General features: G+C 49.2%; 1 protein-coding gene across 1 annotated transcript; it reads right to left on the bottom strand.

Annotated features, from left to right (window-relative positions):
- Positions 1-14,726: 14,726 nt before the first annotated feature.
- Positions 14,727-19,363, bottom strand: LOC147729275 (uncharacterized). Its single transcript, XM_086959902.1, has 2 exons — positions 18,410-19,363; positions 14,727-15,284 (listed from the first exon to the last, which is right to left on the bottom strand). The coding sequence occupies exons 1-2, from the start codon at positions 19,361-19,363 to the stop codon at positions 14,727-14,729; spliced, it is 1,512 nt and encodes a 503-aa protein (XP_086816028.1).
- Between the last annotated feature and the right edge of the window lie 2,944 nt (positions 19,364-22,307).

Raw genomic sequence — 22,307 nt, 5'->3', positions numbered from 1 at the left:
AGGACATCACCAGCATTCCATGATATCACAACGCTCTCCAGTATTCAATTACTTCACTAAGCACTCCAGCATTCCATGATATCACAAAGCCCTCCAGCATTCCATTACATCACCAAACACACCACCATTCCATGACATCACCAAACACTCCAGCATTCCATGACATCACCAAGCTCTCCAGTATTCAATGGCTTCACCAAGCACGCCAGCATTCAATGGCATCACAGAGCACTTCAGCATTCCATGATATCATAAAGAACTCCAGAAATCCATGACATCACCAACCACTCAAGCTTTCCATGACATCACCAAGCACTCCAGCATTCCATGTCATCACTAAGCACTCCAGCATTCCATGACATCACAAAGCACTACAGCATTCCATGACAACATCAAGCATTCCATGACATCACCCGGCACTCCAGCTTTCCATGACATCACCAAGCACGTCAGCATTCCATGATATCATAAAGCACTCCAGCAATCTATGACATCACCAAGCACTCTAGCATTCCATGACATCACCAAGCACTCTAGCATTCCATGTCATCACCAAGCACTCCAGCATTCCATGACATCACCAAACACTCTAACATTCCATGTCATCACTAAGCACTCCAGCATTCCATGACATCACCAAGCACTCTAGCATTCCATGTCATCACCAAGCACTCCAGCATTCCATGACTTCACCAGGGACTCCAGCATTCCATAACATCACAGAGCACTTCAGCATTCCATGATATCATAAAGCAATCCAGCAATCAATGACATCACCAAGCACTCCAGCATTCCATGTCATCACCAAGCACTCAAGCATTCCATGACATCACCAAGCACTCTAACATTCCATGTCATCACTAAGCACTCCAGCATTCCATGACATCACCAAGCACTCTAGCATGCCATGTCATCACCAAGCACTCCAGCATTCCATGACATCACCAAGCACTCTAGCATTCCATGTCATCACCAAGCACTCCAGCATTCCATGACTTCACCGGGCACTCCAGCATTCCATAACATCACAGAGCACTTCAGCATTCCATGATATCATAAAGCAATCCAGCAATCAATGACATCACCAAGCACTCCAGCATTCCATGTCATCACCAAGCACTCCAGCATCCATGACATCACCAAGCATTCCATGACATCACCAAGCATTCCATGACATCACCCGGTACTCCAGCTTTCCATGACATCACCAAGGACTTCAGCATTCCATGATATCATTAAGCACTCCGGGAATCCATGACATCACCAAGCACTCCAGCTTTCCATGACATCACCAAGCACTCTAGCATTCCATGACATCACCAAGCACTACAGCAGTCCATGACATCACCAAGCACTCCAGCATTCCATGACATCACAAGGGACTCCAGCTTTCCATGACATCGCCAAGCACTTCAGTGTTCCGTGCTATCATAAAGCACTCCAGCAATCCATGACTTCACCAAGCGCTCCAGCATTCCATGACATCACAGAGCACTTCAGCATTCCATTATTTCATACAGCACTCCAGCAATCCATGACATCACCAATCCATGACATCACCAAGCACATCACCAAGCACTCCATGACATCACAGAGCACTCCAGCATTCTCTGACATCACCAAGCACTCCAGCATTCCATGACATCACAGAGCACTCCAGCATTCCCTGACATCACCAAGCACTCCAGCATTCCCTGGCATCACCAAGCACATCACGAAGCACCCCAGCATTCCATGACATCACAGAGCACAACAGCATTCCATGACATCACCAAGCACTCCAGCATTCCATGACATCACCAAACACATCACCAAGCACTCTAGCATTTCTTGACATCATAAAGCACTACAGCATTCCATGACATCACCAAACACACCAGCAATCCATGACATCACCAGGCACTCCTGTATTCCACTGTTCAACATTCAGAATGGCTGAGCAGCAGGTACCTGGAGAACTGGGGAGGATGTATTAAGATACAACCGAAGTGTTGGCGTTTACATGCTGCATACATGTGCGGTGCGGCTTTGACAAACACCTTCTTGTCCTGCAACTTGAACTGAACACATGGCTCCCACAGTTAGGAACAGGAGCGTCTGTGGTTATGGCAGCATAAAGTTTACTCCAGTTTAATTTTACCCGAAAACACTTGTGCACAAGAATAAGTAAACTTGTTCCGGTACTCAGAGTCCCACTTTAATACATATATCAGCGTGATGACTGTCACACACGCATACCTTAAGCTGCGCTCCCATAGAAATCCCTTCTGGTGTCCTAGACAAGGTCAGTGCGTCAGAGGGCATCTAAGCACACAAGGTATGCAGTAATCCCTTGTAATATGCAGTCTGGTGGCGTCCCAAGCTCTACACTGCATGACTCAACCTGCTGAATGGGAATGTTCTCAGTACTTGTTCGTTCCTTTGTTTCTCATAGTGTGCACCTGGCAGCCTGCAACATTTCAGTGATGGCAGGAGGTGGTCCTCCCAGCTGACAATCTTTGCAAAATCAAGGAACTCACACATTAAATCAGCAGGAAAACCAAAATACCAAACTCTCTTCAAGAAAACAAAACCCTTACAGCATGTAGCCGCTTTCTGAACACTGGTGTAAGTTTTGGTCTTTTGCCACCAGGATGAGGGCAGAAGTCTGTTGGATGGTCGCCCAGTAGCAATGAATTGACACCAGGAACAAGGCAGCGGTCTGCTCGATGGTCGCCTGGCTCCAATGATGGGTACTGTGCACCAGGCAGCAGGTATCTTAAAGGGCCTGAAAAACTTCAGTTTCATCACCCCAAACCTCAAGGAATTATACTGGCTTCCCACCCAAGCATCAACTTCAACCCTCGCTGTATCTTCTACAAAGTGATCAGGAATCTGTACACACATTTAAGGCCAATAAATGAAATATCTCCGGTAGATTGGAGATGAATACGTAATTTACAGATGGTGTCCATGTTTCGAAGTAGTATGTGCACATAAAGGAAGCCAGTACTTTCCCACCAAAACTTTTTTTTGTAAAGTCTCTTTTTTCACTTCTCTTTAGGGCTTCCTTTTGTCTCGTATACTAATGGTTTTATTGGGGGCATTGTTTTAGTAATCTGCTAGTGCCAGTGGGCTTTGTGTGGAACACTTGATGAACAGTGTTACATCAGCGACTCATGGAATGTTCTACAGGTTGGCACTTTACTCCTGGTGCTGCTGTAAGGAGCTCAACTGAAACATTTCAGCTCTACATCACTGTTTTCTACTACAATAGCTCATGACTGTTTTGTTACGGGCGTTTTCCTTCCGATAGCCGCTTTTCAAGTTCTGCTTAGCTGTTCAGCTTTATTTCGCGAACCCAAGTACTTAATCACAAATATATCTGTTGACACTTCACTTTTTAGGTTTCGCCTGGGGCACGGTGCTTTAGCTCCGCCCCCAGGAGAAATCTTTAGTTTTCAGTATGGGTGCCTTGAATACGCCCTCTGTTCCATTGGCTAGCTCCATAAATGGAGGCTAGCCATTGGAACAGAGATCTGTCCGTCATGGCCGGACCAGATCCGTGGGCGTTCCCGTGATTTTTTCCCTCTCCACCCTTTTCGCATCGTCATGGTGGCGGTGGGCGGAGTTTCGCTTTTTTTTTTTTCGTTTGTATTCGTCATTACATGCCGACCACGGCCGGCGAAAGAAGTCCAGGTGAGTGGTTTTTTAAATTCCTGCCTTCCTTCCCGCTGTCTGTGTGTCCGTTCCGCCCCCCCTCCCCGTGTGCCCGTTCCCGCCCCCCCTCCCCTTTCACTCTCCGTTGCTTGTTCACCCATGGGCTGCTCTTTCACACGTGATCCTGCACTTTCTGACGTTGCCCAATACTTTAACAAAAGGCTCTCTGCGTTTTTTGTATTGTACATTTTGTGAAAACTGTTACTGTCCACTAGCCGATCGACAGAACTCCCATCTGATGAGCAGGAGCCCCCTGCATCGCCGTGTGTAGAAGTTGTAGAAGAGTTGTGAGCCCAGGCCGTCCTGCCGGGAGGATCGGGCGGAGGCGGGGGCCTGCCGTTTGAAGCGAGCTCGCGTGCGGCGTGGACAGCTCGGCACGTCGTGAGGCGATGCCCCGCCGGTGGATTACCAGCGTTGGAGGTGACGGAAGAGATAGCTGCGCGTGGTGACGCCGCAGGACAGGGATCTGTAGCGGCATTTAATCCCTGGAACGGCCCGCTCTACTACATTGAGGAGCCGCTGGTGGGCTGGCGGGCCTCGCGGCGGCTCCCGCAAGCCGGAGGCTCTGAGCAGCACATTGCCATATTTGAGGACACTTACAAGTTATATGCGGTGAGTGGGGGCGCTTGCGGTGGCCTGGACATCCTGCCTCATACCTGCTCACTCTATTGGAGCGCGCCGCTGAGTTTACCCTCCCCCCCCCCTGCTGCATGTATCTGAAGGAGCTCTGAGGTACCGGAGATGGGACGGTGATCCCTTTGGAGGGCATGAATTCGTCCTAGATTTTGCCAGGAGTACACCGCAGACTACTTCTCCCTCATAGAAAGCCATAATACTGCAGTGACCCTGCGTTGTCCCTAGCTGTACTGCGGAACATTCAGGAGCGCACCCAGTGGTGAGGCTTACGTCGTTAATACAGGGCCTTCCTACCCGCCGGGGTGTGCTGAGGAATCCCTGCTACAACCAGCAACGCTGTGCCAGTGGGTGGGGGAGGGGCATGATCAGATTGACAGGGACAGTGCGGTCGGTGAACAGCCTCTCCTGACCACATAGCAGCTCCACTTTGGCCCTGGGAACTTTACTGGCCGGCTTGGCCTTTTCAACCAAAGCTGGTTTCTTTTAGCTGGCGGAAGCGATGTCCTTGGATGTTAAATTGCCCTGGAGTTGTGCCTAGGACCATCATCCTGGGTGAGTGTAAGACCCCTCTATGGTCGTTGCCGCCCCCCCCCCTTTTTCCTGTGTTGGTGGATTCCTGGGTGTGGGTGGGGTCCTGTGGTCCTGGGATCTTAAGACATGGCTGCAGCACTTCTTTCATGATTTCGGTATTTCATCTTTCAACGCCCCTGTGTCTTGTTGAGCCCACGGGGTCCCCCCCCCCTATGCTGCTCCCTCGGTGGTGGCGGCTGCTCTCCCATTTACACTGAATTTGTCTCTACAGGGGGGGGGGCGTTTTCTGCTCCCCATTGACCTCTTGGAAGGCCAGCACGATAGCTCAGTGAGCTAAGCTCCGCCGGCATCAATCTGTGCCTAGCGCCCTGAAGCCCCCATACTGCTGGCAGTATGGGTGCTGGGCAGTGGGGTAGTGAAACTTGAATCCCCCCTCGCACCCCTGCAAAGTACATGGAGCCCTCCCCCCACCTTCCCGCCCACCTCCTACCAGTATTGCTGAGGGACCCCCCTGGAGCTCATCCCCCCCCCACTGCGGGGTGGGGGTGGGGCGCGTTGTTACACCTCTGGTGCTCAGATGTTGATAAAATGGGGTGTTTTCATGCGAGCCCCCCCCTCCTCCAGATTAGACCCCATCCGCATTCAGTGCCCTCCCTGCTGAAAAAGGTACAAATCGTTTATTTTACCAGAAGAACCTTAACCCTCCTCCCTGGCTGTCCCTTCTTTGTCTTCCTATCTGTCTGTCCCTTCCTACCTGGCTGTCCCTTCTTTGTCTTCCTCCCTGGCTGTCCCTTCTTTGTCTTCCTCCCTGGCTGTCCCTTCTTTGTCTTCTTACACGGCTGTCCCTTCTGTGTCTTCCTACCCGGCTGTCCCTTCTGTGTCTTCCTACCCGGCTGTCTCTTCTTTGTCTTCCTACCCGGCTGTCCCTTCTGTGTTTTCCTACCCGGCTGTCCCTTCTGTGTCTTCCTACCCGGCTGTCCCTTCTGTGTCTTCCTACACGTCTGTCTCTTCTTCGCCTTCCTACCCGGCTGTCCCTTCTTTGTCTTCCTACCCGACTGTCTCTTCTGTGTCTTCTTACCTGGCTGTCCCTTCTTTGTCTTCCTACCCGGCTGTACCGTCTTTGTCTTCCTACCCGGCTGTCCCTTCTTTGTGTTCCTACCCGGCTGTCCCTTCTGTGTCTTCCTACCTGGCTGTCCCTTCTGTGTCTTCCTACCTAGCTGTCCCTTATTTGTCTTCATACCCGCCTGTCCCTTCTGTGTCTTCCTACCTGACTGTCTCTTCTTTGTCTTCCTTCCCGGCTGTCCCTTCTTTGTCTTCCTACCCGCCTGTCCGAGTATATATGCAAGCATTATAAGTGCACAGAAAGTGCCTGCTGCTTTTCAGGCTGGAGTCGCATCACGCTTCAACAAGGAACTTATCCGCATGCAGTGCCTACTGCCTTCCGTGTTCTGGGTGGAAACACTGTCTCTCATTCACATCTAAAGCCTGCACCTTATGCTTACATTCTGAATCTTTTTATTTCCGTAGTTATCTCCCCTCCCCCCTCCCAGGGCCTGGCTGCCTTGTCGGATGCCATGTGCCATCCTCGGGGATTCTTTTTTCTTTCCTTCATTTGATTACATTTTTACATGCTTTCCGGCTTGTATTGTACGTGTATTAATTATAGTTTCACTAGTAATTTTAATCAAGTTGTTAAATGGAGAACACGCGATAGCCTTGATGTGTCGACGGGTAATTATTCGAAGGGGGAGCCTATTAATTAGGAGGTGGGCTCCATTTTGCAAACTAATACAGCATTTGCAGAGTCGAGGGTTCACCTGACTTCTCAGGGTCACACAGCAGAAGCGGGTTCTTTCTGGCAAGGTTAGGTTCGGTGTATGTGAATAACCGAGGCTAAGTCAACCTTCCTCGTTACTTTGTTAAATATTTCGACTACTTTTGTACTTTCTCCGGCGCACAAAACATGAGTTATAGTCGCAGTTCCAGGCTGGCTCAAAGTGGCCCTTTTGCACGGTATTCTAAATACCTGCACGACCCCCTCAATATGCAAGTAGTAACGTTTATTGAGACCCCCTCTCCCTGTACTTGGCACAGGCCTGCCTGTTTTTATGCGTTATCTTCTTTTTTTTTCTTCTCAAGTTGTTGTATCTGTTTTTTCCAAAACACTCCTACTCTAGGTTACAACCCGCTGCTCCCTCTGTCCCATGTCCCTCTGTTTTTATGCCCCTTGTTTTCCTGCCCAACCGGTGTTATTCTCTCTAAGGTTACCTTTCCTCAAGGCTTCTTGCCCCCTGGGTCTAGGCGCCTGGAGATCCTCTTTCCTCCATCCTGTCCTTCCCAGGCTCCGCGGATAGATATTGATAAATGTGTAGACAGGTCGCTGAATCAGAGGCATAGGTAGGTAGATGGACAGACAGGTATGCCAGTAATGAAGGATAAACCCTAGGATAAAGGCAAAGCTCGACTATCTGTGACCAGTGGAAGAGGACAATGAAAGAACAAACATCTACAGAGGATAAGATACTCTGATGGGCCAGACATGTGTATATATATATATATATATATATATATATATGGCATTGGAAGGCCTGGGCCAAGAGCCGTAATCTGTCTGAGTTTTTCTAAATTTTGGTCTCAATGTAACATTGTGTGGGATATTGGTCATAGGACAAAAACTGCATGCGATATCTTTCCCTAATGAAAATATAGAGAGTAAGACTTTTTGTTACGAGGGACAAATAAGTAAAATATTATTGTTGTATTTTATTACAAAATGACTACTTGTTGGCCGCACTATTATAAAGCATTCCCCAAGCGGGGCCAATCCGAGCCACAATGTAGAACCGAATGCCATGGGCTGAGGTGCAAGTAACGAAAATGCAAGAGGCTCACACACAACCATACACACTACCACACACACAATCACACACACACAACCACACAAACACAATCACACACACACAAACTAACAATACCAATCCAACCCACATAATTCCACTACACACCACATGCATACACTCCAAAACACATGGCTAAAAGACATTGCCATTTACAATGCCATTAGCTCTAACTCAAATAAATCCGAGACCTATTGCATTTCTAATGCTTGTTTCTCTCTGTCTCTCGATAAACCTGTTTGCCAGGATCCTCCCCTGGGCATCGCACTCAGGGCTTATGAGGCTTCCTTACTATGTTAAGTTTCATTTCCGGTTGTACTGCACAACGCTTTGTTGCCCATGTGATTAAGTTGGCAAAGAAGTTGCTCAACTCTTGCAAGCTTTTTACAAGCCTTGGGGTGCTTTCTTTTATCAAATCCTCATCTCGGGATGATGTTTACAAAGCTGAAGGCCATCCATCTCTACAAAGAAAGTGATAATCTGTCTGGGGAGTCGGTTTCTAAGCACTAGAATGCCAGAGTGTGTAGGCATACACTTCCAAGAAGGGGCCTTGGGTTATGAAATAAAATAGTAGTGGAGAAAATATTGAGAGGAAGAATGGATAAAGATCTGTTATCAGATAGTGCTCACTCTCTATTATAAGTAGGTGTTACTGCCTGCTTCTTGGGGCATTAACAGCTGTTAAAATCCTCTGAGGAATAGGGTAATTAACTGTTGGTAACACCTTGCCACCATTTGGTAATAAGGCTATTACAACTCATGCCCCTATTCACACCTGCCTAACACAGCCAGAAAAAATATACCTACCCCCGCTGTCTACCTAATGTTTCTGAAACTATAAGATGCTAGGAAACAACAGTGATAGTGCATTAAGCGTTCTGATTGGCTGACCCAATCTCAGTATCCAATACTGTTTCATCTGTCGAATCTCTTCACTCAGTAGTTTGCACCTCTGGTTTTTAGATGGATGTCACAGGAGTAATACAATTCACAAGGCTTGTCACGATAAGATTCTGGTCAAACATGTTATAATTGTGTATATAACTGTATGCAACTGTTAATTTGAGCTTGCCTCCACCGCACGATTATACCACCCCCACTGCTCCCGTCCCTCCCCAAAACTCTGGCGACCAAGAGGGTCATGCATGTCTGCGCTGGATTCAGCAAATAAAACTAAATAACTCTTTAAACTAAAAAAAGTGAAAAAATGCTTATTTTTTACGTTCATTTTTGCGGACTGGTGAGGTGGAATGTGTCTGTATTCAGTCAGGAGGGAGAGCACACCGTTGCATATGGGGTGGCTGGTTTTGTGTGTGTGTGGGTGCAAATGCAATAGGTGTCGCATTTGCGAGAGATTAGGCTATTGGCTTTGTAAATGACAATGCCATTTATTTATGTTGTCAAAGCCAACACATAAATAAAAATGTTGTCATTTACAATGCCAATAGCTCTAACTTTTCCAAAGGCGAAACCGTTGCATTGTAAATGCTTGTTTTTAAGTGACTAGGCCGACTTACCTCGTCAGCGTCTGCCCGAGCATGTGGATGGGACCCGCTGTGCGCCCCAGCGGTCTTCAGTGGAATGTGTAATTCTGCATTTAGTAATTGAGTACGCGTCTTTTGTGTATTAACTTGCTGTTATGTTCGACGACCTTCTGACATAGCGCTTAATAAGGACAATACACAATTAAATCCTCTAACACGATGGGGTATCTTGGCGCTAATTAACATGTATTATTAATCAACTGAACAGTCCTCATGTTACCGACCTCAGAGGGATGTAACTTGAGAGTGGATGTGGCGTAGAGCTGCCGACTCTGGAACTGGGAGTCAGTATTCAAATCTCGGCATTGGCTCAACATCCTTTGAATCTGGGCAAGTCCCTTAATCTCCTCGTGCCTAAAAAAACGAAACAGTTGGATGTGTCCTTTTGTAAATGTAAGCGGTGCATATGTAGAGCCCTCAATACCTTTGGGTCGAGTTTGAACAATATAAAACCTATTTAAAAAATGCCTGCCTTTGAGTATTTTCTGTGCACTCCAGGGTGCAGTGCCGGGAAAACAACTGTGCAACTTCCCTTCTAACAGCGGGAGAGGGAATCCTTTAACAGAAACTCCCACCCTCCGGCCTTCCTGATTGTGGCCTTTGTTTCGGAAATCCTGCCCAGGACGGGCTTGAGGGGCAGTCCTCTGACATATGAATGTCTAACTTTTCCCCAGTACCTTTTACCCCTCCCTTGCTGCGAAGTTTCCACCTATCGATAAGTATAGCAGGCATTGGCCGTGTTTTATTCCTATCAGTTTAAGACTTGCGAACTTTTACTGCTTGTTTAGGTTTCACCTGGCCGTAGCACTGCGCAGCAGTGCTCGCACAGGCGAAATCTTTTGATCTACAGTATGGGGCTTTGTCCCGCCTCTCTCTTCCATTGGCTAGCTCCATAAATGGAGGCTAGCCATTGGAAGAGATGGTTGTCAATTACTCTTTCCCCCGTCATGACGCGATTCGGGGGCGTTTCTGTGTCTTTTTTTAAGTCTCTCCCCTTTTGTCGTCATGCCTTTCTGGGGGTATTTTGTTGCCGGATTGATTTTTTCTGTTTGTATATTTTATGTAATCCTAAGTACTTATGTATCGCAACTGGTTCTTTTGTAAAGCGCTCGGACACCTTCGGGTAATGTTCGCGCTATATAAAATCACATTAAATAAATAAAATTAATAATTCCATGATTTATTGAAGTTGGGCTAGATTTAGTAGAAGTTTAAGGCTAGTTTGGGCTTCTTTCATAGAGGCAAGTGCTCGTTTTCGAATTCGAGTTTAGAAATACAATTGGGGGGACACCTGTCCGTTTGCGGACGGAAATTCCACATATCCTCGCTAAATTCACTACTACTGGTGAGTGCAATAGATTCCGAGGCAAGTATGCCCTTTCCTCCGATCCAGATCTGCCTGGCAGCCAGTGTCGCTCTAGACACTGCCCAGAGCCACCCGGGCTATACCATGGTCGGGACAACGTCACTTCCTGCGCCCATCGTTCTGTTGCTTGCTGCTGCTGGCCTCGGCGTATCCCCACCAGGTCCTGTAGTCTCACCCCTCCTAATGGTACCGGTAATGTGAGTGTTCTGTGCGTGGAGGGCGAACTCTTCCAGCCCCCGTTTCTTTGCCACAGGCCCCAAGTCATGCTCCATCTTGTGCCCGCAGTGCTGAAGGTGCTCCAGTGTGCATGACCATCGCCTAGCCTGCCCAGACAATCACCACCTCTGGGCTGCCTGGAGCAGCGGTGAGTATTACTTTCGGTTATAGAATGGGTCTGCCCCTTCATCCCCGCATCTATCCCAGATAAGGGTGCGTGTACCTCCTAGATGCATGGCATCGCTAAGGATCCAGGCGGCTATACCATGGTCGGGACGACAACACTTCCACGTGCATAGTGTTGTTTGCCTGAGGTTTCAATTGGGAACTAGTAGTTAAGCCTTGTTGCTGCTCACTATAACTAGACATGGAAATTAGTTAGAAGGCATCACGCAGGTGTTAACAAAAAACCTGGCCAAAAACGTCAGTGTCACTGTATACTTTATCATTACTAACCATTATATACTATACCCTCTGGGGCCGCTGAAATGACACTAAATAAAACCAAAAACAAGGAGAGGGAAAGAAATCGTTTTATTATTAAATGTTAATTTGGTCTTCTGTTTTCCTGGACAAGTTTTATACAATGTTATTTTAGCCTCCGCTTTGACGAGTATCTATCTTACTGTCTATCCTTGCCTACTCACTTCTTTTCCTCACTGTTTACCTCTTACCAACTGCCACCATTTATCCCTGCAACCATCTACCCATGCATCATCCATCTAGTCATCCGTCCGTCCATGCAGTCATTCATTCAGCTGCACATCGATCTCTCTTTTGATCGTTCTTTCCTGCCTACCTTACTCTTCAGCACATAAATAAAAATGTTGTCAATTACAATGCCAATAGCTCTAACTTTTGCAAAGGCGAGAACGTTGCATTGTAAATGCTTGTTTCTCTCTACAAGGAACTATATACCCTTTCACCTCCCTCCTCCCACCTCCCCCCTCCATTAGCTTTAATAATTACTGCATCGCTGTATTCAATCTGAATTGTTTCTTGGTATTCGTCCTTTGTTCTGGGCTGTGACTTCACACCTATGTATGTTCTATAGAGGTACTGTTTCATACATACATTCACAGAAAGACAGCCTCAATTTTCTGAGAACAGCGTATAAAGAGTGGTTATAAAAAACAGCACAGGCCGTCTTACACATTAGAACTGTGGACATGACAAGAGTACTAGGTGTAGAAATCCCACAGCAGAAACCATGTTCTGAGTACATGGTGATGTGCAATTGTGAAGAAATTTCCAACAATTCTAGATTCGTTTTCAAGCTGTCATTTTGTGGTGGCATTTGGAGTGGGCACACCTGTCCCTAGTGTCGAACCACTCACACAATCTCTGCCTGCAAGTTCTTTGCTCGGATGCTTTGTGTGCAAGCCTGTAGGTACAGTCTCCAAGCCTCGACTTAAAAAGCATTGTATCTCACACTCCCGTGCACTTCAATCTTCCGTTCTTTATGACAACAATTTTTCGTTACTGGTAAAACATTAACACTGGTTGTGCTCTTTTATTAAAATCATCGAATGTAAACCAGTATAAAGATTGTGGTAGTACTTCTGTTCTACCTTGCAGTTAAGTAGGTGAGCACGGTTACTTAACAGCTAGCTTGTTTTTCAAATGTTCTTTTAATAAGTTAATAAGGTTGAAAGATGTAACCTGTTATCATACTTAGTATCACTTGCCAGGTGAAAGGAGCGCTCAAAAGTGGCCTCTGCTCTTTGCCTCCTCAATACTACAAAGAGAGCTAAAAGCGTTAGGCAAATAACTGTCTAACAAAGGTGACTATCAATATCCAAGAGAGAAAAAATCTGTGCATTTTATGTTAAATGTGTGGTGGAATACAGTGAGTTATCTGTATATGGACACCCAACCAAACCAGCTGCTAAGAACCGAAGTGTTGAGAGTAAGAGTTGGACTCAACTCTTGCAAGATAAGTGATATGGTAAAAGCAAAAATGATTGGTATAGGAGGGAATTGTTCTTGTGGGTGGAATACTAAATATGATATGTTGCATATTTTGTTGTATTGCCTAAAATCAAGGAACAGACTAATTTGCATACAGCCAGGTTCTGAAACTGGGATGGTGCAGTGAGCTAAAAAACGGTGTTGGATCTAGCCCTGATCTCTTGACTGGGTGAGAGCTTTCTGCTTAATTCAGAGACTCTGTCCCTCACCACCCCTTGTTGTAAATATTTTTGTCCACCCTAAGCGTGGAAGGGTATTCTCAGATGTGAGACCCTTGCTCATTGCACCATCAGGATTCAAGCAAACCGGGCCGAAGACGGCTGTAATGCCAGAAACCGGTCCCCGGGAGCTTGTTTCCTTCCCAGTGTAAGAATTGGCTTTTGTAGTTTGGTTTGCCCTGTTCCCATCATGCACTGGGACAGGAACAGACTAATTTGCATACAGCCAGGTTCTGAAACTGGGATGGTGCAGCGAGCTAAAAAACGGTGTTGGATCTAGCCCTGATCTCTTGACTGGGTGAGAGCTTTCTGCTTAATTCAGAGACTCTGTCCCTCACCACCCCTTGTTGTAAATAAAATCAAACAACAGCAGAGACAGTGGTTACCCCCAATATTCCTGAAATATGGAATTATGACAAGGGCACGCCACAGAATTTTTGTCTGATATGTGCTTTTTAGACATAGTTTGTGCTATTGGAAGATTCAAGAGGGCAGCCAGTGCAGTGCTAATTGAGATTAAGTTGGTGTGGATGGAGTTTACAGGTTTAAATACAGATTTTATTGGCATCTATATTTTACTTTGGTAATTTTTTAATGGTTTTATTAGATGAAATGTATTGATAGGTTTCATTTCCCGATGCCCCACCCACTCTCTTTACATATATGAGTTAGCCTGATGTGTCTAACCAATGAGTTATTCATTTACGCATTTATGTTTGTACTCTCCATTTTTATGATTCATTTATTCATGTACCCATGATTCATTTATGCATGTAACAAGATCTAGTATTCTTAGCTTAGCTTGTGTGCCACCATTTTGGGTGCTTCTCTCAGTGCGCGAGTCGCACTCGCTCATCCCCCTCCTGTAGGAATAGAAAAACCCTGAACGCAGCAGTTTTTGTTTCTTAGCTAATTGTGACCGAAACTGGCAACAAAACTCTTATCTATAATGTCCGCAGGCTCTGGAGACGCTGAGGCCTGGCTCGGTGGCCTTGGGCAGAGACAACTAAATGTTGCTATTGCAGGTGCAGATGCCTCTTGTATGAGACCATTGTTCACCCTTTCTGGGGTCCAGTACTTTTCCAGTATGGGCGTGTTCTACTCTGCCGTACCATGTTATAATGTATTACTGTGGTGAGATGAGGCAGTCTTCTCGGCGCACTCTTAGGGGTGAGAGCCCTCTCATATGGAAGTTTGTGGCCTAATAAATACTTTGTTATTTTGTGGCGCCTCGGGGTTGCTAGGTACGTTGAGTGGGGCTGTAGGTGGGGCGACTGTACCTTCAGACAAATTGACAGACACCGGTAGGTGGGGTAACGCAGGTTTTATTGCTTTAAAGGTTCTTTTACGGTGTACAGTCTTTCTGTAGTACGGCAGTGCTGTCTCCGCCTCTTCTGAGAGTCTTTGATGGCGTTTCTCCGCTGCTGCTCGTCGTACGTCCCGGTGGGTTCTGGGACTCGTGGTCCTGGCGCTCTCCTCCACGATGTCGAGCCGTCTGCCGTGCAGGGGAGAAAAATGACAGCGTTTTAGCTGACTGGTTGGGACCAAATCACGGGGATGGGAGTGAGGGTTCACACGTGCACAACTCCGTCTTTAGACTACGTGGTGGGAGGTGAGGGAGGGGTAGTGCTTAGGGTGTGAGTGACAATTACTTTCGTGGTCTAACCCACTTAAAGCCCGCCCAGCCCGAAAGCCGTGAACGTACCTCTGGGAGCCACACTTCCCTCGATGAAGTGTGGCTGGGCGATGCGCTTTCCTGGTGGCCTCCTGGCTTGACGATTTCTCCCTTCCTTGGTTGACTCTCCGTGCTCCGTTCTCTCTCCTCGTCTGGGTCCGCCTCCTCGCTTCCTCGCCGTCCTCCCGCTCTTGCCTCTGCCTCTTTCCTCTGATGTTCCTTCGTTTCCCGACTCCGCTCCGCTCCTCTGTCTCCTTCGCTCCTCAGCTCCCCGCTCTCCTCCTCCTCCGTTCTCGTACTCCTCTCGATCCCGATCTCGTCCTCTCCTCGTCTCCAGTCCGTCTCTCCTCCTTCACCTCCGAGTGTGTAACACACCTGTGACGAGTGCTGAGCGGCTTTTACCAGCACATAGGGGGCGTGATCAGCGACGTACTCTCTGTCCAGCTCTGCCCAGTTAAAGTAACAGGACTCTCCACCATCCTCGGCGTCCGTGTCGTCCGGGTCTTCCGCGTTCCTCCAGGCGCCTGCATGCTGGTTAAAGAGAGGTGAGACAGGTAAGCCTGGCGGACTCGGTCCCACCCCGTCACACCCCTCCCCCCTACGATTCTCCCGATTGGGGAGAGGAAAACGGGATAGAAAGTCAGCGTTAGCATTGTCCTTCTCCTTACGGTGCAGTACTTGGAAGGAAAAGGGTTGCAACGACAGGAACCACCTCATGACTCTCGGGTTGTTGGAGGCGTTGCGGCTCATCCATTGGAGCGGGGCATGATCTGTGTATAGTTTGAACGTGTGACCCTCCAGGTAATACCTCAACTTGTCAACTGCCCATTTGATCGCTAGGTACTCTTTTTCGATAGTGGGGTACCTCACCTCCCTGGGGAACAGTTTCCTGCTTATGAATAGGATCGGGTGCTCGAGTCCCTCCTCAGTTATTTGTGACAGGACAGCCCCGATCCCGAAATCGGAGGCGTCCGTGTGCAGAATGAAGGGTCTGGTGAAATCCGGGGATATGAGCACAGGACGGGAGGTGATTGTCCTTTTGAGGGTTGCAAAGGCTTTTTTCATCTGCGGTGTGGGATGCAGGAAGTCTGGCTTCGGGGATTTCTTCAGGGTGTCCGTGAGAGGGGCTGCAATGTCGGAGAAGGAAGGTATGAATCTCTGGTAATATCCCACCAACCCCAAGAAGGCCCTCATATCACGGAGGTTGATGGGAAAGGGGGTATCTGCGATGGCACGCACTTTTTCGTCTTGGGGTTCGATGAGCCCCCGTCCCAACACGTATCCCACGTATTTCACCTTCTGGAATCCGATCCTCGATTTTTTTGAGTTGATGTGTAGACCGGCTTTGGTTAACTGCTGAAGTATGGTTTCTAGGTGTCGGAGGTGTGCTTCCCAATCCGGGCTGAAGATGATAATGTCGTCCAAGTAAGCTGAACTGTATGCCTGGTGTTCCCGGAGTACCTCATTAATCAACCTCTGGAACGTTGCGGGGGCTCCGTGTAGGCCGAACGGGAGTACAGTAAACTCATATAAACCGTCCGGGGTTGAGAACGCCGTTTTCTTGCGGTCTTCCTCGCGTAATGGCACCTGCCAGTATCCCTTGGTGAGATCCAGGGTACTGATGTATCTGGCTTCGCCCAACTTTTCGATTAATTCGTCTATCCTTGGGATGGGGTAGGCGTCAAACGAAGACACCGCGTTTAGGGCCCGGAAGTCCATGCAGAACCTGCTGCTCCCATCTGGTTTGGGCACCATCACGATCGGTGATGACCACTCGCTTCTCGAGGGACGGATGACTCCTAGGCGGAGCATTTCCTTCACCTCCTTGCTTATGGCTTCTCTTTTGGCGGCGGGTATCCTATAGGGTCGTTGGTTTACAATGATCCCTCTTGGGGTTTCGATTCTGTGTTCGGCCAGGTTCGTGGACCCTGGGAGGTCGGAGAAGATGGACGCACGACGGGTAAGTACTCTTTGTAGCCCTTCTCGCTGTTCCTGGTATAGTTCGTCGTTGATGACTAGGTGTTCTACAGTGTTTTCCATCTTTTTGTCTTTAGCTGTGTGAGTATAGGCTATGATGGGAGGGGCTCCGAGCCATTTCTTCAGAACGTTGATATGGAAGACCTGATTTCTCCTCCCTGATAAGCGTAGCCGATACGTTGTGTTGCCAATGCATTCTATGACCTGGTAAGGACCTTGCCACTCCGTTTGGAACCTCTTCGTGGTGGAAGGTAGCAACACAAGGGCCCAATCGTTTATCTCCAGCTTTCTCCATTTCTTTCCTTTATCGTAGTGGTGTTTTTGTTTGGATTGACTCTTCTCCAGTTGTGAATAGGCCAGTTCCCTTATTTTCCCTATCTGGTTTTTCAGGGTTTGACTATACTCAAGGAGTGTTTTCGTGTCTCTTGTAGGCTCGGCCTCCCAACACTCCTTTGTCATGTCCAACAGACTCCTGGGTTGTCTTCCATATAGCATTTCGAAGGAAGAACATCCCAGGCTGCTCTGGGTCTGGCCTCTAATGACATAGAGTGCCAGAGGAAGTAACCGGTCCCAGTCCGTTCGGTTTGCTGCAAGCATTTTCTTTAGGATGGTCTTGAGGGTCCCATTGTATCGCTCCACAAGACCATCCGTCTGTGGATGATATATCGATGTCTTGATCTGATGCAGGTTCAACAGGTGGCACACCTCTTTCATAACCCGTGACATGAAGGGGGTACCTTGGTCGGTGAGCACTTCCTTCGGGAAACCAACCCGGGAGAATAGTTCCAGGAACTTCTCGACGATGTTCTTGGAGGTGGGTGACTTCAGGGGAAAGGCCTCGGGATATCTGGTGGCATAGTCCACAATGACCAGGGCATATTGGTTACCCCTAGTAGTCTTGGGGAGGGGGCCTATGAGATCCATTGCCACCCTCTCGAATGGGGTCCCGATGATCGGTAGAGGCTGCAATGGGGCTGCTGGGGGTCGGTGTACGTTTTTGCGTTGACACACGTCACAGACCTGGCAGTGGGTCTTGATATCTTGGTAGACTCCAGGCCAGTAGAAATTCCTTAAGATGTTCTGGGTGGTTTCTCGCTGCCTATATGTCCTGCTAAGAGATGGGTGTGAGCGTAGAACATAATCTGTTCCCTAAAACACACTGGGACCAGAAGCTGCTTGGGTTCATCTTCCCTCGCCTGTCTATACAACAGGTCATCCTGTATCAAAAACCGAGGGTATCTGGGGCTCGGGTTGTCCTGCTCTGCATGGGCCTGTTCCCAGGTATTGAACAAAGTGGAGTCATTGGCTTGCGCAAATTGGAAACTTCGGTCGCCCTCCCATGGGTCGGGGGATATGAGCACAGTCTTTGGGTCCACCCTTCCCCTTTTCAGTGTCTCAGAAAACAGGTCTAGGAAGTGGGGGTTATCCGTCTCTAGAATGAGCTCCTCGGGTAGGTTGTCCATGATCCCCACCTTTACTACCACCTGCCGCCCCCCCTCCATCTCTATCGGGTCGCTGGCGACCTGGTAGCTCTTTACGTCTCCATGCACGCACTTAATATGGACTAGGGAGTTGGGCATTACCTGGGAGTCACACACAAACCTACCCTGCATCACCGATTGTTTGCACCCAGAGTCCAACAGGGCTTTAACCACCCTTCCGTTTATGAGGACACTTACGTGATAAGCGCCTCCGAGCTCTGCTGAAAACATAACAGCCCGGGGTAAGTAGCCAACCTCCATGGGTTCTTCTTGCATTCTCTTCTTCGGGCAAAACCGAGCTATGTGGCCCCATGTGCCACAATCGAAACATTGTGGGCCTCTCGATGGAGACACATCCGGGTTAAAAGGTCTGGGGGCAGGAAGCCCGGGTGGTGGCCGGGGTTTCCGGTCTAGTCGAACCGGTGGCCTTACGTTTTTGTCGGGTTCCATTGAGTGCAACCTGGGTTGGGCACGTGAATAGGTGGAGGCCATTTCCATCGCTTGAGCTGTGGTCAGGTTGGAGTGCTGCCGTAACCAGCGCTGGGTCCCAAACCGTAGAGCCTCCAGATACTGCTCCAGGTATATTTTATCCATAATGGCCTCCTTTGTACTCAGGGCTGGGGTCAACCACTTATCAGCCTCTGCCTTCAGACGGAAAAACAGTGTTTTAGGGTTTTCGCCAGGGGTTCCTCTCTCCTTGCGGAAGCGGGCGCGATTTGCTTCCGCGTCTAGCCCTAAGTGATCAAGGATGATAGTTTTTATCTGCGCGTACGGGGTCTGTCTGTTTCCGTTGGCCACTTGGTAAGCGGCCTGGGCTTCCCCAGTCAATAGCGGGGCAAGAAAGAACGGCCATTTGTCCAAAGGCCACCCACATGCCAGGGCGACTCTTTCAAAGTTAACCAGGAAGGCATCCGGATCGTCCCCAGCTACATATTTTTGTAAGGAGATGCTGGATGGGGTGGGGGTGTGTTGTCTTACTTCTCTCACTGGGTTACCAGTTTGATCAATCCGGATTGGTTGCAAATCCCCGAGTGTCTTTACCATACTTTCTCTGAGAGCATCTCTGTCGGCCTGGGCGGTAGCTATCTGCTGTTCCACGGCCCAGCCCAACTGCTCCTGACCTTTCACTAGGCGTTGTAGTAGCTCCTCCATCTTCGGATCCCAGATGGCTATCTGCTTGCCCGCATTCTCCACCACTTGTGGCGCCTCGGGGTTGCTAGGTACGTTGAGTGGGGCTGTAGGTGGGGCGACTGTACCTTCAAACAGATTGACAGACACCGGTAGTCGGGGTAACGCAGGTTTTATTGCTTTAAAGGTTGTTTTACGGTGTACAGTCTTTCTGTAGTACGGCAGTGCTGTCTCCGCCTCTTCTGAGAGTCTTTGAAGGCGTTTCTCCGCTGCTGCTCGTCGTACGTCCCGGTGGGTTCTGGGACTCGTGGTCCTGGCGCTCTCCTCCACGATGTCGAGCCGTCCGCTGTGCAGGGGAGAAAAATGACAGCGTTTTAGCTGACTGGTTGGGACCCAATCACGGGGATGGGAGTGAGGGTTCACACGTGCACAACTCCGTCTTTAGACTACGTGGTGGGAGATGAGGGAGGGGTAGTGCTTAGGGTGTGAGTGACAATTACTTTCGTGGTCTAACCCACTTAAAGCCCGCCCAGCCCGAAAGCCGTGAACGTGCCTCTGGGAGCCCCACTTCCCTCAATGAAGTGTGGCTGGGCGATGCGCTTTCCTGGTGGCCTCCTGGCTTGTCGATTTCTCCCTTCCTTGGTTGACTCTCCGTGCTCCGTTCTCTCTCCTCGTCTGGGTCCGCCTCCTCGCTTCCTCGCCGTCCTCCCGCTCTTGCCTCTGCCTCTTTCCTCCGATGTTCCTACGTTTCCCGACTCCGCTCCGCTCCTCTGTCTCCTTCGCTCCTCAGCTCCCCGCTCTCCTCCTCCTCCGTTCTCGTACTCCTCTCGATCCCGATCTCGTCCTCTCCTCGTCTCCAGTCCGTCTCTCCTCCTTCACCTCCGAGTGTGTAACACACCTGTGCGGAGTCCTGGGCGGCTTTTACCTGCACATAGGGGGCGTGATCAGCGACGTACTCTCTGTCCAGCTCCGCCCAGTTAAAGTAACAGGACTCTCCACCATCCTCGGCGTCCGTGTCGTCCGGGTCTTCCGCGTTCCTCCAGGCGCCTGCATGCTGGTTAAAGAGAGGTGAGACAGGTAAGCCTGGCGGACTCGGTCCCACCCCGTCACACCTTTCTTCTCCACTGTCCGGCTGACTTCTTACTTGGTAATTATAGGTGAGTGCGGTAAGTCACTCGGGTGGATTTGAGCCACGCTTATCAGATGGCGCCCGAACAGGTACCCCGCGATAAGGATCTTTCTCACCCGTAAGTGGGTAGCAGAAGTGCGGGGACCCGCTGGTCGGCACAGTGGGTTCGGGTACCCACTTTGATGCCGAGCTTGGTTCTCGCAGCGCTGCCCCACCCTGCTGATCGGGAGAGGTCCCGGCTTATGATCCTGCGCCGTGGTCCGGAAGGCGGAACTTTGGAGCTGACCGTGTTGGTCCCAGCAGCCGGCGGTGGAGAACGGTAGAGGTCGGTACCGCGTACAGAAGGTGAGTGGTCCGACTGTTGATTGAAGGAGATAGGGTGCTCCAGAGACCGGTGTGTCTCCAGTGATTAAGAGACCGGTGTGTCTCCGAGACTGGTGTGGGAGCCGGTGCGCTCCTGGGGCTAGTGTGCTCCGGGGAACTCAGAGTGCGAGTCGTGCTCTGACAGACTTAACGGAGGTTGGGAGGACGTTTGTTTGTGGTTTGTGGATTCTGAACTTAGGGCTTTTAAATTGGAACTCAGGCACTCTGAGCGTCTTCGGCGCCGTAATTATTGTCCCGATCTTAAGGCCAAATACAAACGTCTCCTTAACGACTACAAAAAAGCCATTCTTGTCTCCAAGACGAAGTACTTCTCGGAGCAGGTAGCATTATCTGCCAACAAATCCAAAGAGATCTTCTCCTTGGTCTCTAATCTGGCTACCTCTGATCGTGCCTGCCCCAAACTTATTCCCTCCCAGGCCCTCTGCTCTTCTCTTAACGACTTCTTTATTGAGAAGATCGTTAAAATTAAATCTAATATTCCTATCACTCCCTTCTCTTCTCCTTTCCCTGCCCCTCCTGTGTCCAATTCCTCCTTCTCCTCTTTCGCACCTATCTCCTTGGACTCCTTCTTGGCTCTGCTTATCAAAGTCAAGTCCGGTTCCCCCTCTGATTGTGCCCCTGCTCGCGTTCTGAGAACCCTTTTTACCTCTTGCCCCACCACTCCTCTCTCCCTTCTTAATGCCTCTCTTTCAACTGGCTTGGTCCCTTCTTCATTTAAATCTGCAATCGTTTTTCCTATCCTTAAAAAACCTGGCCTTGACTCTTCCCTCCCTTCCAATTTCCGACCTATTTCTCTTCTCCCCTATCTTGCTAAAATTCTTGAAAGTTATGTCACCTCCTGTCTTTCCTCCTACATTGAGCAGAACCACCTCCTTGCTTCCCATCAGGCAGGCTTCCGCTCGGGCCATTCAACCGAGTCAGTGGTGCTTGCGGTTCTCGATGAGTTGAGGGCCAAGGCTGACACCAACTCTCCTCAGGCTTTGGTCCTCCTCGACTTGTCCGCTGCGTTTGACACGGTCGATCATACCATCCTTCTTGACCGTGTCAGCGCAGCGGGCATTCGGGGGCCCGCTCTCTCTTGGATCACGTCCTTTCTCACAGGACGCTCACAAGCTGTTCACCTCCCTGGTTTTTCTGCCCCCCCCTTCCGGTGTCCTGTGGGGTTCCCCAAGGTTCCTCCCTTTCCCCTCTTCTTTTTAATCTTTACATTCGTCCTCTTATTGTTTCTCTTCTCGATCTGGGGGTCTCTGTGTATAACTACGCAAATGACCTCCAGCTCGTTTTCGATCTCTCCTCTTCCTCTCATTCTCTATCTTTCTTTCGTTCTACTCTGGTTTTCATCTCGGGGTGGATGGGCGCCAATCACCTCAAGCTCAATCCAGACAAGACTGAGCTTGTCTTGACCGGCGGCTCGTCCAGCCCTTGGTCCTGTGCTTTTTGGCCCCCTATCTTTGG

This window comes from Lissotriton vulgaris, chromosome 2_2 (genome assembly GCF_964263255.1).
Source record: "Lissotriton vulgaris chromosome 2_2, aLisVul1.2, whole genome shotgun sequence".
Classification (NCBI taxonomy): Eukaryota; Metazoa; Chordata; class Amphibia; order Caudata; family Salamandridae; genus Lissotriton; species Lissotriton vulgaris.
This window is presented reverse-complemented; position numbering and strand designations above follow the sequence as displayed.

Excerpts from the sequence above, each read along its gene's own strand:
- LOC147729275 (XM_086959902.1), bottom strand. The coding sequence starts at position 19,363 with ATGGAGGAGCTACTACAACGCCTAGTGAAAGGTCAGGAGCAGTTGGGC. Across the intron at positions 15,285-18,409 it reads AGCTCGGAGGCGCTTATCAC|CATGCAGGCGCCTGGAGGAA; the intron begins GTAAGTGTCCTC and ends CTCTTTAACCAG.